The sequence below is a fragment of the Oryza glaberrima genome, chromosome 3 (genome assembly GCF_000147395.1).
Source record: "Oryza glaberrima chromosome 3, OglaRS2, whole genome shotgun sequence".
Taxonomy (NCBI): Eukaryota; Viridiplantae; Streptophyta; class Magnoliopsida; order Poales; family Poaceae; genus Oryza; species Oryza glaberrima.
The window spans coordinates 7,493,893-7,510,941 of record NC_068328.1 but is presented as its reverse complement, the minus strand read 5'-3'; the positions used below and the strand labels follow the sequence as shown (position 1 = coordinate 7,510,941).

Sequence of the window (17,049 nt, the reverse complement as noted above, 5' to 3'; positions counted from 1 at the left end):
TGGTGATTAGTAAATTGGTGATCAATGGATCATCGAAGTAGTAAGATGAATATGTAAGAGTTACTCTGACCAATTGTAAATATGTGTCAAAATTAATTGCTATTAGCTACAAAATTAATTTCTCTCTACATGTATATAAACATGTACGAAGCTGGAACAAATATTACCATATGTCCCATACATATATATTGCGCGGTTAATATTCTAATTAGTCATTTAAAATTCCTTAAAATGCTCTCAAGCTGCCACGTGGTGCTCTAATAAATTAGGGCAAATATTAGAAATTCTAAGAAAAAAAATCAAATTATCTATTACTTAATTTTCACTTAAATCGGTAGGTCCAATATTATAAACCGTTAGATTAAATTTATCTTAGAACAAACTAAATATTACGGGGTCCCACCTCAGCATATGTGCACACCTACGTGCGCGGGTTCGTACGCCTCCCCTCCCTTTTTTCATTTTTCTCTTTCTTCTTTTTTTCCCATGCATATGCTTCCCTCCCTTTATTACTATATCATGCGCCTTCATGAGATGATTTAATAAAAAGAATTTTGAGTATCTTGCACTCGCATTTTTCATTTGCGGCCATACTACACGGTATGTATATAGATGGACTGTATGATAATTAACTACCAATAGTTCCTTATTTACTCGAGAAAAAAAACATGATTCAAAAGTTGTTAAGTACTAAATCCATCTCCTACTCAAGAGTTCGTGAATGGTTTTCTAAGATACCTTAAGAAAAATAGAACCCTTAAATTATTATAAAATAACATTATCTAAACTTTAGTTTGCCCTAAATTTATTTCACAAAATTTTTGAACAAACAATAATCTTACCTTTCAATAATATACCACCTTCCTAGTTATTTTAATAGGAATGTAAGTGTAAAACAAAGGATTGCGAAATGTAGGAAAAACACATGAATGACCATTTGAATGAACCGTAGAAAAAACGCAGGAATTAGATAAGAGAAATAGACTTAAAGGAAAGTTACCAAGAGGTTGAAGCTCGATCTTGTTAAAATTTCCTCCAAATCTCTATAGGATTTTTCATTCCATAGGAATTTCAAAGGATTGGATAGGATTCAATCATTTCCTTCAAAGCATTTTATACGAAATTTTCCTATAGAATTAAAATCCTCCAAAATTTCTATGTTTTCCCTCAAATCAAAGGCCCCTTCCCTTCCTCACTACCAATGACGAATCACCAAACAAAAACGCCTATAGCCGCTTTAGGTTTTCCCGCGTAAATACTAAGTGCGCGCGTGATTATAGTTGATTAATTACCCGGCTACTATGTAGTAGTCGTCGTTGTCACGATCACATCGCGCGGGAAAGGATTGCTACGTGCGTACGGTGGCCGGCCGAGCACGTCGGCGGTGGTGGGGGGCGAGAGAGCAAGTGGGGCGCCGTCCTTCCTTCCGTCCCACACGTGTCCCACGCCGCGCGCGTCATCCCACTCATCCAGCCGCCGACGCCGACGTGATCCCCGACCCTTTCCCCCCCGGGCCGGTGCCTTTCCGTTCCCTGCTTTTATTCCCCCTCTCTTCCAGTATTCCTCCTCCTCCCCGTCGTCGCAGCGGCGGCAACGCAACCAAACGCCAAGACGCAAAGCGACCTACGTACTAGCTGGCTAGTGGAAGAGAAAGGCGGAGGCGTCACGAGACCGGTGCAAGTGCGACGCAACTTTTTCTCCGTCGAGGAGGAGGAGGGTGTGTGTATATATAGGTGCGGCGGATGGAGAGGACGAGGAGCTGGTTCGGGAGGAGGAGGAGGAGGAAGGCGCGGGGAGAAGGCGGCGGCGGCGGAGGGGAGGAGGGGGAAGGGGAGAAGGTGGTGGTGGACGGGTCGGAGATACGGGAGCTGGTGGAGGACAGGGAGGCGTTCGGGATGTTCGCGGAGAGCAAGTTCCGGGAGCTCGACGCCGACGGCGACGGCAGGCTGTCCGTGCGTGAGCTGCAGCCGGCGGTGGAGGGCATCGGCGCCGCGCTCGGGCTGCCGGCGCGCGGGTCTTCGCCCAACGCCGACCACATCTACTCCGAGGTACAGAACGCTGGAAAATTCTTCGTAGTGCTGCCCGGCGAAAAAAAAAATCGTTCAGAATGCTGCGCCGGCCAGCCGCCAGACACTTCTTTGGAGAAAAACAGATTGGTTTTACTATCTCGTTAACAACTTAATTAAGCCTTGCGCGTTGAGAAAAACAACACTAGACATTTTTTGGGTGCTGCTTCTAGTATCAAAGTTCTCAGTAATCAGTTCAAACTTAGAACCTCAATGAAGAATGCTAACAGTTGCACAACTAGTAGGAAGTTATTACCATCTTGCTCCTGTCCTTCTAAGTCAAACACTTAGTATATCGTTGACATCAATTTCTAGTAATTTGTGCAATTTAACAACGATTTTGCAATATCTCACTCGAAAGATTTTTTTTTTATCTCACTCGATTTTCTCACTTAGATTTACAGTGCATTTTCTTGTAAGTTACAATGTAATTTATGAAACTTACACTGTAACTTTTGTAAGTTACACTGTAATTTTTGAATCTTCGCATGTAAATTTAAAATTTTGTATTGGATTTGATCTTTTTCTTAAGGATATGGTAATTTAGTGTCCATTATGGTGTTTATTAATTGCTTTTTGCTTTTTATTATATCTATCGGATTTTAATCCAAAGATTAAAAATCTGTGTGATACGATCATAAAAATCTTTCGAAAGATGTATAGGTACTCCCATTTAACAACACGTAAATTGTATGTTATGAAAGCATTTCTCATGGTGCATCTTAAAAACGTAATCTTATTACGTTAAACTATATGAATTTCTATAAATTAATGGTCAAAGGTATTCACCTTTGATTTAGGACAGAGCTAAATCGGCAAGTAATTTAAAACGAAGCAAGTACCTTTATGTAAGTCTGTTCTCCTGAGTTCGGTATTAATGAATCGTACATATGTGAATACATATGCACCTTGTATAGTTGTCATGTAATGCGGTTCTTGAGCAAATCTTTGTAATTTGTCAAGTAGAAACTGTTTTTGACAAGTAGACGTGTCAATTATTGAATCATAGTATTATTGCTTTCCTAGAAATAATTGCTCAATTATTGCAAGGAGTACTAGTATTTATCAGACAACCTGAAAGAGACATGGTCTTATCGCAAAAGAAAATGAGGATAGAAAAACTGTGGCTGGTGTATTTAGCAGATCGATCATATGGTAACAGCCTAGATTTTTATTGATATCTAATCTGCCTCAGTACTAAAGCGTTTGTCAGCCTGAATTCCAGATTGGCAGAAAAGAGACTTTACCATGCAATGCAGGATGAGGGCTTGCCCACAGGTCCATGTCAAGATGCCCTGAACCAGAGTTAAGCTTGCCATTGGAGAACCTAAAACGTCACAGTCCAAACTTCCAATATCTTTCTGAAGCAATGACAGAAATTCTTGTGTCCCAGGCTCCCAGCCAATTTGTTAAAACTTTCTTATGCCGGCTTTCACATCGTAGTTGCTGAGTCCTACTTCAGACAGGAACACCAATGCAACTATGCAAATAGCATTCTGGCAAATCATGTTCTTTTCTTTTTGCCATGTCTGATATTTCTTGAATAATCCACTAGCAGCATCTTCTGCCGACGGCAACCACTGGTTCTACGGAGATAAAAGTCCAGATTTGTCGGCCTATTTGTTTGTTCTGTTCATCGATTAGTGGTAGTGAACTAGTGGCCAGGCATTCTTCTGTACTAGTTCACAAACCTGACATGCATGCAGGCAATCAGCGAGCTCACTCATGGGAAGAAAGAGGAGGTGAGCAGGACAGAGTTCCAGGAGGTCCTGTCCGATATCCTCCTCGGCATGGCGGCTGGCCTCAAGAGGGACCCGATCGTTATACTGCGCATCGACGGCGAGGACCTGAGGGACTTTGTTGACAGCCCCAGGTATGAGCCAGAAGCTGCTGCCATCTTCTCAAAGATAGGTTCTGAAGACATGTCTCTGCGTCAGTGCCTGCTAGCTGCTCTTCAGCTGCTGAATGTCGACAACGGAATGCCACCAGCTTCTGACCCTTGGGTAAGTCAACTGGATGCTTCCATGGTGATATTAATCATGAAAAAATGTAGCTGTACGTATCAATCGAATCGTGGGGATTGTTATTGAGAAAATATATCTGTGTGGCATTAACAGGTTGCAGAGAACATCATAGAGCCGGCATTGCAGAAACTCCCTGCCGGCCAGCTTGAGCAACCGGCCTCGCAAGATGTCTTCTTAGAACAGCTCAAGAAGCTCCTGAGCAACATCGCTGAAAGGCTTCAGGAGCAGCCTGTGATTGTCGCACACACCGAGAACACATTCGACGGTAGTGGTGTCAAGAGGCTGCTGGACAACAAATTCGAGCTGGACAAGGTATGCTAAACTGTGGTTCATCCTTAGGTTCTTAACTTTTTATACAGGTTATTGGTCAATGACAATACTGATCTATGGTGCATCACTTTGTTTGTATGCCAGTTGTTGGATTCTGTCTGGAAAGATGTACTCATAGAGCATAAGAACAAAGGATCCAGGGAGTGCCTGATAGCCGCACTCGATAAGATGGCAGATGCAGCAGGCTTACCACCTTACGGTGCCGTTAATCAGGTAAAAGGCCCAACCTTTACTAGCTTTGCATCTCAATTTTTTTAGTCAATAACACAACCATGGTATTTGTGGAATATCTCAGGTGGATGCCGTGGTGAATGAGGCGCTCAAGACAGTTAATGCTGATGAAAGAACAGCGGTAGACGAGGCCGGGTTCAAGAAACTACTGACAGATATCCTTAGGGCAGTGATGATGCAGCTGAACAGACAGCCGATTTTCGTCTCGAACAGCACCGTAGTTCACGAGCCATTGTTCAGTTCATCCGCAATTTTATCCTCGCCTCCAGTGAAATCATCGCCGAGTGAGTAAATTAAACCATAATGAATGTTAATGTGCTTGACAGTGGTCTATCTGTAAGCAGTGCCTGTGATGTTGCTTTTTTGTCTGATCAAGCACTGCGGGGGCATGTATAGACTGGCTACAACCTGACGAGATGTAAAGAACACTTCCGTCAGTCTTGCTAGCCTGATTGATGTATAAGTTTGGAATAAGGCTTTCAAGCTATACAGATTGATCAATGGCAAATGCAACTATTTTGCAGTTTGCATTCATTGGGGGACTGTTTATTCTCCAGGAACTGTTCAGCTCTCTAATGATAAGGTTTACTATTTAGTTACTCAAGTTCTGTTATTCCACCTGTTCAAATGAAGAAAGAAACGACAATGTTCGCTCACTGTGGCTTTTACGGCTCTTTCGAGGTTTTCGTTGGATCTATATCAGTTTTGATGTAAGAATTGAGATTGTGATAAATCACATGTTCAGGAATAATTTTGCAAACATGTTACTGCTGTCAATCAGGAAGCTTTGCTTGCAATATAACTACGGAAATTAGCAAGTTAGCCTCAACATATAATTTGAAAAGAAATGCAAAAACGTCATGAAAAAGATACCAAACTGAATAATTTGAAACATTTTCCCTTCATTCTGGTCAGGAAAACCATTGTCATTCCAGAACTAAGCAACAGGTGGAACTTCTAAGCAGTGCATTCCTTCACTTCAGTATCCAGATGCTCATGCATGTCAGTACATGGAAAGGGAAAATCTCTCATCTTTTCCTAAGGTTACCCTGATTCAGCAATTATGCCAAGGATGATACCCCTAGCTATTCATCTTTTGCATTTTGGTCTTCGTCTTAGAAACAATGAAGTCATCATCGTCATCATCTGTGTCACTGCTTGCCCTCCTCTTCTTCTGCGCGGTAGTTTTTCCAGAATCATTTACGGCTGAGTTGGTTTTTGTAGCAGATGACAACTGTGGCTTTTTGGTTGGAGTGTCTGGCCTTCTCTTTGCAGAGGTTGTTTTCACTGGCGACTTCAGTTTCTGGCCCTGTTTCTTCTCAAAGACCTTTTGAGCCACATCCACCGGGAGTAAACCCCATTCCATCAACCTATACACATCCAAATGGTCATTGAAGAGATTAATTTCCTTAAATAAGAGGAAAGTCTATGCTTCAAATTTTGTACATTGAACAATAATTTAACAAGTGACTAGGGTTTGAAAACTGGCACCTGACCAGTTAATACTATGTAGTCAATGTTAAGTTTGGGTTTGTTATGACTGGGCTGTACAGTAACAGATGAAACAATTTTGTGCTGTGCTAACTGCTGAGAAAATGATTAGATAAGGACACCACTGGGAACCATCTGAAAACGGAACAGATTGGTTGAAATAGTGAATCATGAGCCTATTTGGTGTAAACAAGAAGAGATCGAACAAAAATCACTGCATGAGGATAAGGGTTTAGCAAATTATAGAACATGATTGTTTGCATTCAGAAGTAGTTTAACTATTTGGCACTCTTAAAAGTTCCTCAAGCACCATATTACATTATCAGGCATGAAGATAAGGGAAATGTTATATGCTAACCATGTAGTAACTGTAATAACAACATAGACATAAGTCTTACCAGATTGCAGCCATTTCACTAGTGGGCACCTGCTCATAGAGCGATTCATAGAATATCCTCAGTGGATCCCTCTGCAGTGAAATAAAAACTAAAAATTTCTGTATGAAAAAAATTAGAACCAACAAAGTTTGGAAAATGTTAGAATGGCCATACTTCTTGAGGAGGATCATGCTTCTGCCCTGGCAAATCATACACCTTTTTCTCTTTCTTCACCTTCTCTGCATCTCCCTTTCTAGTGGCAGCACCCTTCTTTATTTTCTTTTCAAGTTTTCATCATTCGCCAAGTAAAGAAACTAACTTAGAAACCAAGCAAAAGAAGCTTAAATCAATAGATTGAATACCTACCTTGGTATCGATTTCCAGATCCTCATCTTTTATTTTCTTAACCTTGGAGGTCTTGGTCACAGCTGAACTTTTCTTCTGCGCCTTTGGCTGAAATTTTCACATGTTCTAACCTCAACAACAGAACAAAGGAAAATTAAGCTGGATCAAATAGAAGAATAATTGCAACCTTGCGTTCATCATCGGAATCGGTTTCTTCCTTCTTAACCTTAGCCTTAACGGTGCTTTTCTGCTTCTCTTTTCCCTACAAGACACAATAATGATGCGATCTTATACATAACTTCAGAAGAATTTATAGGCAAATCAGTGGACTAAAGAACATCCAACCAGAAGGCAGATCTCGTACTGATAAAAGGTAGGACAGAATGCATGCTTCAAATCCAAAATGTAACTTGATCATCATCAAGGGAGTACACATCATGCTAGTGCAGCTGTGCATATCGTTCTATTTCGAAACATTTAATGTAGTAACTAAAAACCAATACTACAGGAGATTTCCAAATCGAAGGAAACCCTAGAACAAGATAGTACTAATAATTAGGACACAAAAATCCTAAGTTGCGCACAATGTCCCGCAAAAGACTGCAATTATCACAAAACATCAAAACAATCAAGGGGGCTGCACTAATATCTCTATCCATCAAGAAAGGACCGGATCGAACCTTCTTGGACCGCGAGAGCGGCACGTGGTAGTCGTCGTCATCGTCGCCGCTGTCGTCCTCGTCCTTCTTGGCCTTGGAGGCACCCGCATTGCCCGCCTTCTTGGCCCGAGAAACCGCGAGCGGCACGTTGTCCTCTTCATCGTCATCCTCGTCTTCCTCCTCCTCCTCTTTATACTTGGGGGCGGCCGCACCGCTCGCTTTCTTCCTTCCCCGGGCATGCGAGAGCGGCACGAAATCGTCGTCATCGTCGTCTTCTTCCACCACCTTCGGGCGCCTCTGGACCGCTGCGGCGCCAGCGGAAGCGGCGGCGGCGGCGTCTTCTCCGGCCATCGCTAGGGTGGGGGCGAGGGTTTTCGGATTTTTCGCGGCTGGAATTGGGGGAGAAGCGAGACCGCAAGGCCGAGCGTGACGAGGAGACCCCTGGCTTTACGGGCATTTGGGCTCAGAACGCTCAGGCTGCTACTTTATTGGGCTGCATTCTGTTTAGGTCCTACACGAAGCGTTAGGTAACATGGGCCTCTCCTGGGAAAGTTCTCCCACTAGTTACCCTTGTGGCCCATATCCGGATATGCTTTCATCAAAAGGAATAAGTTTTGACTCCCTTGACTGGGGGTCGAATCTAATCCCTATTCATGATATCTTGATCCTTAACTATTATAACCGATATCATTTGACTCCCATGACGGTTTTGGAGGACGGTTTTATTGACATAGCACCTACGTGCAGTGTTGACTTGGTCTTCGCACAACGTGGCATTTATATAGCATTAAAACTAGAAAAAAAATGTGGGATCCATATGTCATTCAAAAATATTGTGGGACCCACTGACATGTGGGTCCCACAATCATTCTTCACAGCTTCACTTATTGTTCCTCCCTCTCTATCCCCTCTCTCTCTCCTTTCGACAGAACCAAGGCTCATCGGCGGTGGTGGTGGCGGCGAGCGGGCAAGAGCTCGGCACGGCAGCACCATCTCTCCCTTCTCCCTTCTCCACCCTAGGCGATAGCCTCGGACGGTGGCGGCGTTGTCGACGGAGTAGATCGCAACCACGATATTTACAGAGTATGGGGATCGTTGGTACCATGGTATATGCGAGATTGAGATAAAAGAGACGGAGACAAAGATTTTATACATGTTCGGGCCCCTTATCCGTAAGATAATAGCCCTACTCCAGTTGGTCGAAGCCAGTGTTACTCTTATTCATCAAAATCACACAAGTACAATATTTCTGATAACCTATCTAGTCATCATCGACTTAGCGGCATGGAACACCACACGTAGTCAACGACGAGGTAGTCTTTATCCTCGAATACAAACTCGGCGAGATCAGACATAGCGCTAGATCCCTCTTGTCGGCCTCTGTGGCACCAGATTGGGTATGTCTAGGCTTATCTCTGATATCGATGTCTGGCGGCGTGTATTGGTGTCTATTCTGACTGAGCCTCCCCTCTCCTCCTAAGGGGTCTTGTATTTATACCCCCAGATATCCCCCTAGTCCAAATAGAACTAGGGAGACAATTATGGATACAATCCGAGTAATCCTTATAATTTCCATGCAGGACTCTCCTTCTACTTCCTTATCTGGAATACCTTCCGTATATGAGGCATGACTCCATATAGATTTGGTATATGGTAGGCCCTGCCGAGCCTAACCCAAAATCATTAGGTATGTCTTATCCATAACACTTACGAGCGCTTCGCAGGTGGTGGCGGGTGGGGGCTGGAGTAGTGGCGGCGCGCCCCATGGCTGGCGGCAATGGCCGCAGCCGAGGAGGTTAGAGACGAGAAGAGTGACGGCGACGGGCGGGCGAGAGCTCGGCGGCGCCACCTCTCCCCTCTCCCCTCTCCCCTCTCCACCCCCGACAATAGCCTCAGACGACAGCGGAGGTAGAGGAGTAGCTCAGCGGTGTTGCGACCAGCCGAGTCACGAGTCAACGGTGGAGAGCACCTAGCCGAGTGCTCTGGGGCAAGACGATAGTTGATAGAGACAGCGATGACGGGGCAAGTGGCGACGAGATCGTTGAGGCGGTGGTACGCGGATGACGCGACCGACCCAATCATGAACCCTCGCCATGGAAGTACACGACCACAGGGAGCCTCTCATCCCCACCACTAACGACAGCAGCGCCGGGCTGAGAGGTAGAGTCGCAGATTTCCTCCCCTCTCTCTCTCTCCAACCCTTCTTCCTCCTCCCTTTCGCTCCCTTATCTATCTATCTCTTTCTCTCTCTCTTCCCCTTTGACCGGGAGTGGGGTATCGTGGCGCAAGCAGAATAACGTGGCGGCGCGGGGTCATAAGGAGGAGGCGGGAGGTGATGTTTGCATGCTGCGCAGCAAAGACCTCCCGTTCCTCCTGCAAGATGGGGGCCGCGGAGCCCGAGAGGCGGAACTAGGGGTGGTTGTGCTTCGCCCCGACTGACTCCACGAAGGCGGCGGGTAACCGTCGCAGGAAAGAGATGACGTGGCGGTCGGGAGCCTTGAGCAAGAGGCACAGCTTGGAGACCACGGAGATGGGGGTCGGCGACGACGAGAGGAGGCCGGCCAACAACACGAGTGACCGGAGGTCCCGCGCCTAGGACAGCACGGGGACGGCGTCGAATAACGTGTCCTTTCCACAATTCCGCTGCATCTTCACATCCACGCATGCCATAGATCAGACGAGCACAACGAGGCGAGCTGTCGCCGCTCCTGCCGTCACTGCCTGCCGCCGCCCGAAGGGGAAGAGAATGGGGAGAGAAAGAGAGAGAAGGGAAAGAGAGGGAGGGGGATGATATGTTGGGCCACATGTCAGTGGGTCCCATATATTTTTTTTGTGTGAGTGATAAATAGGTCCCATATATATGTTTTTAATTCTAATGCCACCTAATTGCCACGTCAATGTCACGTGGGATGAAGACCAGGTCAACACTGCCACGTAGGCACCACGTCAGCGAAATCGTCTTTCAAAACCGCCGAGGGAGTCAAATTGCATCGGTTTTAATAATTGAAGGGTCAAAATATCCGGTATTATGGTTTAGGGATATGAATCAGATTTAACCATTAGTTAAGGGAGTTAAAGTGAACTTATTCCCCATCAAAATCAATAAAATGTTGAACCATACTGGCAAAGTCCAGCAAAGTTTCGTATCCAGATAATAACATCTCAAAAATAAAATTCTTTTTTGAGCGGTCAAATAAAATTCTAGTATATGCCAACCAGCTACAATACTCCTATATCATTTGACTGAGGAAGTGGAGTCCTGGTGATGTGGTCAAGCATTCCCCTTAGAGCATCACCAACAGTCTATCTATTCCATTCCCAATCCTAATTTTTTGAGATTTTGGTTAAAAAAAATTTGGGGCAACAGATTCCCAAAAGAGCTCCGGACGTTTTGGAGTTCCCATCTCCAGTTTTCTCGGTGCTTGTATTTAAGGGCGAGAGAATGACTCTCAATCCTCTTTCTCGCGCGTTTCTCCTCTCCTTCCCCACGCGTGGGCGGCGTCGAGGCAGGTCGCGCGTGGGAGATTGCGATCTCCTGCGCACGGGAAAGGAAAAACAAAACTAGAATTTCTGTTGGAAATTTAACATAAGAACCCACTTTTCGTTTTTGGCAATAAATTTAGGCTATCTTTTGAAGGGAGGGGCTTTTTCATTACCTATTTTCAGTTCAGGATACCTAAAAAATAATTTTTAGAGATAGATTATTGGTGGACTATTGGTGGTGCTATTTAGGCTTGTAGAGTTGTAGGCAATGAAAGGCACTCTGTTGTGTTGCAGGTGCAGAAGATCCGGAGCTGAGTCTCGCTTTCCCTCACCTTTACTCCTTTAGGCCAAAATTAAGGGCTGAGCTTAATTAGCGTGATCCACAATCTGGCATTCGATTATTGGGCTGCCGCGCGAGCCCCCACCAGCCGTGTTGTCTGTTGACTACTGAGATGGCTCCAATCCCCCCTTAATTTACGTGTCTTTTCCTCCACTTCACACGTTGCTATCCACGGCGGATTCCAAACGTGAACCGCTCTCAAACCGGTTTGATGACTTGATGTCGTCGTTTCATTGGTCAAGAAACTGCTCTGCAACGTCTAATTAAATTCGCACAGCGAGTCAGTGACAGTGTGACAGACGTTCTCTGCTTCCACCTCTAGTACGTTTCTACTCTACCCGCCGCTCCGCGGCCGCGCGAGTCCACCGCTCCGCTCCACGCGCGCGCGAGCCCTCGATTCGTCACGCACACGCGCCCGCGAATAACCCATTTCATCATCTCCTCGCGCCCGCGCGCGCGGTGGCCACTAGCCCACCACTACCACTACGCGCTGGTAGTTACCCGCCCCTATCACCCCGCGCCTCGGCCTCGCTCGCTTTCCCCTACTTCCAGCGATTTCATCAAGAACCACCTAGCGAGAGCGAGACCGAGCGAGAGATAGAGAGCACGGCGGCGATGGCGTACCAGAGGGGGGAGACGTCGTCGGTGGTGGAGGCGTTCACGCTGTCGCCGCTGCCGTACCCGGTGATCCTGATCCTGCTCATGGTGATGCTGCTGCTGGGGGTGTCGTGGTTCTTCACGTACGAGGACTTCATGGAGGAGGCGGCGGAGCAGCTCAGCTGGGCGCTTCTGCTCGTCCCCGTCGCGCTCGTCCTCCTCATCCGCTGGATCTCCTCCGTCGACACCTTCGACGGCTACTTCAGCTTCTACCCAACCGAGCGCCGCTGGAACCGCTACGACCCGGGCCCCGCCGAGGGGAGCTCCCCATGGGGCGTCGCCATGGTCGTCCTGCTCCTCCTCGTCCTCGCCTCCTTCCACTCCACCTTCCAGGACATGTGGAAGCCCTGATCATTGATTCTACTGCTACTCGTCGTCTTTGATATCCGCACGCCTATTATGCGTACGTACGTGGGGTTATACGCTGCTTGATTTGCTTGCCGGTTAGTAACTAGCTTGTTATGCATCTGTACATATACCGAGCTTGAGACTGTTAACTCTTGTTTTGTAATTAACGCGTCTGGTTTTTGTTCGGGATCGAGTTTGTTTTCTCTGTTCATCCATCCGTTTCTTCTTCTCTTGTTTGTTGTTCACTCGTCGACTCAAATATTCTTTCCCTCCCTGTTGAACGTGTGAGATTCTTTTCTTTTCTTTGCCAGATGATTGATGCTGCTCTCTTCGGCATGAAGGGATGCATCTATTCCGTTCTGAAGGCCTCGATCCTTCCTTCAAAAACTTGGGTGACGATTGGTAGGATCGAGCTGCAACCATACTATAACTACAAGAATCAGTGAAGAGACTACAGATATATGATAAATGCAGACAGTGCAGAGTTCTTTTAGATGAGGCTGGAGAGTTCGAACGCAGGGCAATCATCGCACTTGTTCGATCGTTCGTTTATCTTTCCGCTTGGCTTGCACATTTTTTTAGAGATAGAGGCTATGTTTAGATTCAAAGTTTGGATCCAAACTTCAATCATTTTCCATCACATCAACCTGTCATACATATACAACTTTCAGTCACACCATCTTCAATTTTAATTAAAATCCAAACTTTACGTTGAACTAAACACAGCCAGAGTATAGGTTATTTCCTCAAGGAAAAAAAAATAGGATTTTGAGAGTCGAGAGCTATGTATGATGTATCTCCTCAGCCCATGCTTGTCGTGTTGTCCATCGTGTGCTAGCAAGACGCGGATGCCGCTTTGACAAAGCATGGAGGAAGACAAAGGCAGGGGGTGGTTGGGCCGTCCATATATTGCCGCTGCTGCCGTCGTCGTCGTGGCGTAATTCAATCCGATGCACGAAACCTGCAGCAATCAGCTGTACGTGCCGCGACGTGCATACACGTACACCGGAATTGGCGATTCATACGAGCGTATTAACACTGCCCAACCAACCACCCTTTGCTAATTCTCATCCCGTCCAGGCGGCGTGCCGGTCCATGCCGTCGTTTATCATGCCGATGCCGGCCATCATGCATGTCATGCGTTCCGGCGTTTTCTCCTGCACTCGATCGTAGTTTGGTGCGAATCAACGTGCTGTACGTATAGTCGATCGAAATCGTCGATCAGTTAGCCGGTGCCCGATGGGCGATGGCCCATCGCGTTGCTATTGCCCCGTGAAAATGACCTCATCTGGCAGCAGGAATCTCCCGTACCATCCGGTGTCCATCGATCTGTCTCCTGTCAATCCTGTGCGTGTCCATCGAAACGTCTGCTGAAACAGCGACGGTTTTAGCAAAGATACTACTGGTGTGGTTAGTTCACGCTAAAATTAAAAATTTGGTTAAAATTAAGACGTTGTGACAGAAAAATTAGAAATTTATATGTATATAAAAGTTTTGATGTGATGAAAAAGTTAAAAAATTTTAAAAATAGTTTGGAACTAAACAATCCTGCCTCCGGACCCGGCCTTGAGAGTCGAGCAGGTACCATTGCCTGTCAGTGACGCGGACCGGAAGGAGAAAGACGATGAGCGATCGATCGATCGATCGAGCAGCTAGAGGGCTAGAGCTCATCATCAGCGAGCGCCACGCCGCGGGCGCCTGCATCAAACAGCAGCATATGTAAGCCTGGATCGGCTGCACACTTGGAATGATTCGCAGAGAGCAAGCAAGGGGAGCACGACAATGATGTGGTGTCCACCAAACACGGTAATTAGGGCAGGCTTTTTGCCAAAAGGGCTCCGGTTCGGTTGTTGCCATGTCTTCGCGAATCTTTTGGGCCGTCTCGGCCTTTTTAATTTTCTACTATCTCTCATACAGGGTACTATGCCTTTGGTGGATGCTTCATGTCATGCTTTCTTTTGACGAAGCCGCGTGCGCCTGACCGACAGTAGTATGCATGTAGCCAAGGAGGACTCTTTTATTCGTTGATGGGAAGTACAGGATTCCTCGATTGCGATCAGCAGCTTACTTGCGGCTAACGGAAGAAGCGTGCCAAGGAGGCAGCAACTAACCGGCCGCACCAACTTCTTACCGCTCTTTGGCTGAAAATTTGACATTTTTACACTTTTGTACAACATATTTTACAGCTAGATCGTGGTAAAAAATTTAACAAAAATAACCCTTCATCTCAGCGTCAAATCCCGAGGCGCCGAGGTCCACCATGTCAACGCTAGGTGTCTTAGCGCTGAGCATCCGCCGTCAAATGTTCTTATAAAACCAAAGACCTTCTGTTCTAAGCATGATGCAATGGTTTTGGTACTTCTTGTGTTTCTACACACTGCAAAGATTCGAACTTGGGTTAAAAGCACGATAAATGGCAGGAGCTACCACCGCATCCGCACCAAGCTCATTTCCATCGGAATCGCTAATTCGCGTGCGCGCCAGCGGCGCGCGTTTCGGGAGCAGAAGGCCCAGCGCCGGCCCGCTAGCGCGCGCCGCCTCCTCCCACGCTTTTCTTTTCATTTTTTTATCGATTTTTTTTCGTTTTTTCTTTTCACTTTTTTCTGATTATTATTTTTAATCTTTTTAGTATGTTTTGAGTTTGAAAGTTTTTAAATTTTGAGTTGAAATTTTTTTAAATTTTTACTTGAAAGTTTTTAAATCTCGACTTGAAAGTTTTCAAATCTTGATTTGAAAGTTTTTCAAAATTTTCAAATCTGGACTTGAAAGTTTTCGAATCTCGAGTTGAAAGTTTTCAAATCTCGAATTGAAAATTTTCAAACCTCAAATTGGAAGTTTTCAAAATTTTCAAATCTGGACTTGAAAGTTTTCGAATCTGAGTTGAAAGTTTTCAAATCTCGAGTTAAAAGTTTTTAAATCTGAGTTGAAAATTTTCAAAATTTGACTTTAAAATTTAAAACTTAAATCAAAAGTTTTCAAATCTAACTTAAAAATTTTCAATCTGTTAGTAAAAAAATCTCCAGAATCTTTCCTAATTTCTATAATTAGTGTTAAGTATATATTAACTAATAGATATGTAATTAATTAAGGCTTAAGAGGTGGGAGGGGAGGGCTCGCTAGCAGCGGTTACAGCTAGGAGCCCCCCATTTATTTAATCCGTGGAAGCAGCGCCAACAATCTCGTCGTTAAACCGTTGAAGTTCAGTGTTAGGTAACCTGCTGTTGACAAGTTCGTCCTTAGCACCTAACTTCTTGGCGATGTTTGGTCTATTTTTTAATATAGTTACCACAGTTTAATTATAAAATAAGTTCTATAAAAGGGTTAAAATGTCAAAATTGCTCTTTGGAGCGTTTGCCGGTGTTGGATTAAGAGTTCAGCTAACCAGTCCGTACCACAAAATCGAACCGGTTCAGCTATCAGATCTTGCGTTCTACTACTAGCCCTTCAGTAAAAATCGGATCAATTTACCCCTACTGCAAATTCAAGCCGGTTGCATTGCATTCTCTAAATTAAAACATCGTTACCGCCCGGTCTTATCATATTTTCAGAGACGATAATAGGGTAAAAGTCAGCAACTAGTGGGCTTCTTAGAATGGTCCTTTCAAGCAGTCTGCTCTTAGTATAGTACCACCATGCATGCACCATTCTCTGCTTTCTGCATTCTACTACGTGCCAAGAGACAACGTTCCACGTATCACATAGGAGATAAACGTAATTTTGTTTTTCGCGAGTGTTGTGGAGATAAAATCTTGTCCACAATACTCATGCATGATATGATCCTAAGAATCTGTACTAGCATATATGGGTTTCTCAAAGAAAAACTGTAGCAGATGTGTTTTTCTAAGAAAATTAAGGCCCTCATCGTTTGGCCAATTACATATAATTAATATGTTATTTGGCGTATTAGCAAAATTATAACAAATTATATATAAGACTTTCATATATGTGTTTTTAGCGACTTAAATACTGATGCCAAAAATAAATTTTGATGAAAAAAACTTCAAAATCAACTTTAGAATTAAATTTGAAAAGTCAAATTTTGGAAGCGGCTGATGTTGTATGGAGAAAAGGAAGGGGGCCTAATTCTGTTGTGGATGTGTCATGAAAAACTGTACATACTGTCATCGTAAACATGACTATCAGCTAGGACGAATGACACATGCCAATCACCCTCTATTTGAAAATATAAGTATACCTATCGCACGTAAAACGAAAAAACTCATTAGCATAGGATTAATTAAGTATTAACTATTATAAAATTAGAAAATAGATTATTTATTTGATTTTTTAAAATAACTTCTACATATAAATTTTTTTTGTCAAAAACATATCATTTAAGGGACTCATCTTTTCCCTTATCCTTATGCCTATCATCCAAAATTTGAATTTTCAACCCTAAATTTGGAGTTGATTTTGAATTTTTTTCATCGAAGTTTATTTTTCAACTTTTGCTTTTAGATCGTTAAGAGCACATATATAAAAATTTTTATTCATAAACTATTTTTTGTTTGTAAATATGTTGTTTGACTTATTTTCTGAATAAGCGAAACGATCGGAACAAATTGAACAAATTGAAGTTTAGAGTTGAGAAAAGGAACCGTACCTAAGCAATACCTGGCCCACACCTTTAATTCCTTTTCAGTGTATATGTTATGTTGTAAACCGTTGGATCACAGCCACTCGATGGATATCAGGCAT

The 17,049-nt window shown here is 44.4% G+C and overlaps 3 protein-coding genes across 3 annotated transcripts; 2 read left to right on the top strand and 1 right to left on the bottom strand.

Moving 5' to 3' along the window:
• The first annotated feature begins 1,527 nt into the window (after window positions 1-1,527).
• Window positions 1,528-5,307, top strand: LOC127766902 (uncharacterized). The gene is made up of 5 exons (XM_052292073.1): window positions 1,528-2,048; window positions 3,773-4,069; window positions 4,184-4,402; window positions 4,505-4,633; window positions 4,716-5,307. Exons 1-5 carry the CDS (start codon window positions 1,743-1,745, stop codon window positions 4,941-4,943), a joined length of 1,179 nt encoding a protein of 392 aa, XP_052148033.1. The 5' UTR covers window positions 1,528-1,742; the 3' UTR covers window positions 4,944-5,307.
• A 290-nt stretch (window positions 5,308-5,597) lies between these two features.
• On the bottom strand, window positions 5,598-7,959 carry LOC127766903 (uncharacterized). The gene is made up of 6 exons (XM_052292074.1): window positions 7,545-7,959; window positions 7,052-7,126; window positions 6,886-6,972; window positions 6,694-6,798; window positions 6,541-6,611; window positions 5,598-6,021 (listed from the first exon to the last, which is right to left on the bottom strand). Exons 1-6 carry the CDS (start codon window positions 7,872-7,874, stop codon window positions 5,733-5,735), a joined length of 957 nt encoding a protein of 318 aa, XP_052148034.1. The 5' UTR covers window positions 7,875-7,959; the 3' UTR covers window positions 5,598-5,732.
• Window positions 7,960-11,684: 3,725 nt separating this feature from the next.
• On the top strand, window positions 11,685-12,566 carry LOC127765260 (uncharacterized). The gene has a single exon (XM_052290124.1). It carries the CDS (start codon window positions 11,962-11,964, stop codon window positions 12,352-12,354), a length of 393 nt encoding a protein of 130 aa, XP_052146084.1. The 5' UTR covers window positions 11,685-11,961; the 3' UTR covers window positions 12,355-12,566.
• The last annotated feature ends 4,483 nt before the right edge of the window (window positions 12,567-17,049 follow it).

What these genes read in the sequence shown, in the direction of transcription:
- LOC127765260 (XM_052290124.1), top strand. Translation starts at nt 11,962, where the DNA reads ATGGCGTACCAGAGGGGGGAGACGTCGTCGGTGGTGGAGGCGTTCACG.
- LOC127766902 (XM_052292073.1), top strand. Translation starts at nt 1,743, where the DNA reads ATGGAGAGGACGAGGAGCTGGTTCGGGAGGAGGAGGAGGAGGAAGGCG. An exon ending in ACAAATTCGAGCTGGACAAG is followed by an intron (nt 4,403 to 4,504) that starts GTATGCTAAACT and finishes TTTGTATGCCAG; the next exon opens with TTGTTGGATTCTGTCTGGAA. An exon ending in CTTACGGTGCCGTTAATCAG is followed by an intron (nt 4,634 to 4,715) that starts GTAAAAGGCCCA and finishes GGAATATCTCAG; the next exon opens with GTGGATGCCGTGGTGAATGA.
- LOC127766903 (XM_052292074.1), bottom strand. Translation starts at nt 7,874, where the DNA reads ATGGCCGGAGAAGACGCCGCCGCCGCCGCTTCCGCTGGCGCCGCAGCG. An exon ending in ATCTGGAAATCGATACCAAG is followed by an intron (nt 6,799 to 6,885) that starts GTAGGTATTCAA and finishes AAACTTGAAAAG; the next exon opens with AAAATAAAGAAGGGTGCTGC. An exon ending in AGCATGATCCTCCTCAAGAA is followed by an intron (nt 6,612 to 6,693) that starts GTATGGCCATTC and finishes ATTTCACTGCAG; the next exon opens with AGGGATCCACTGAGGATATT.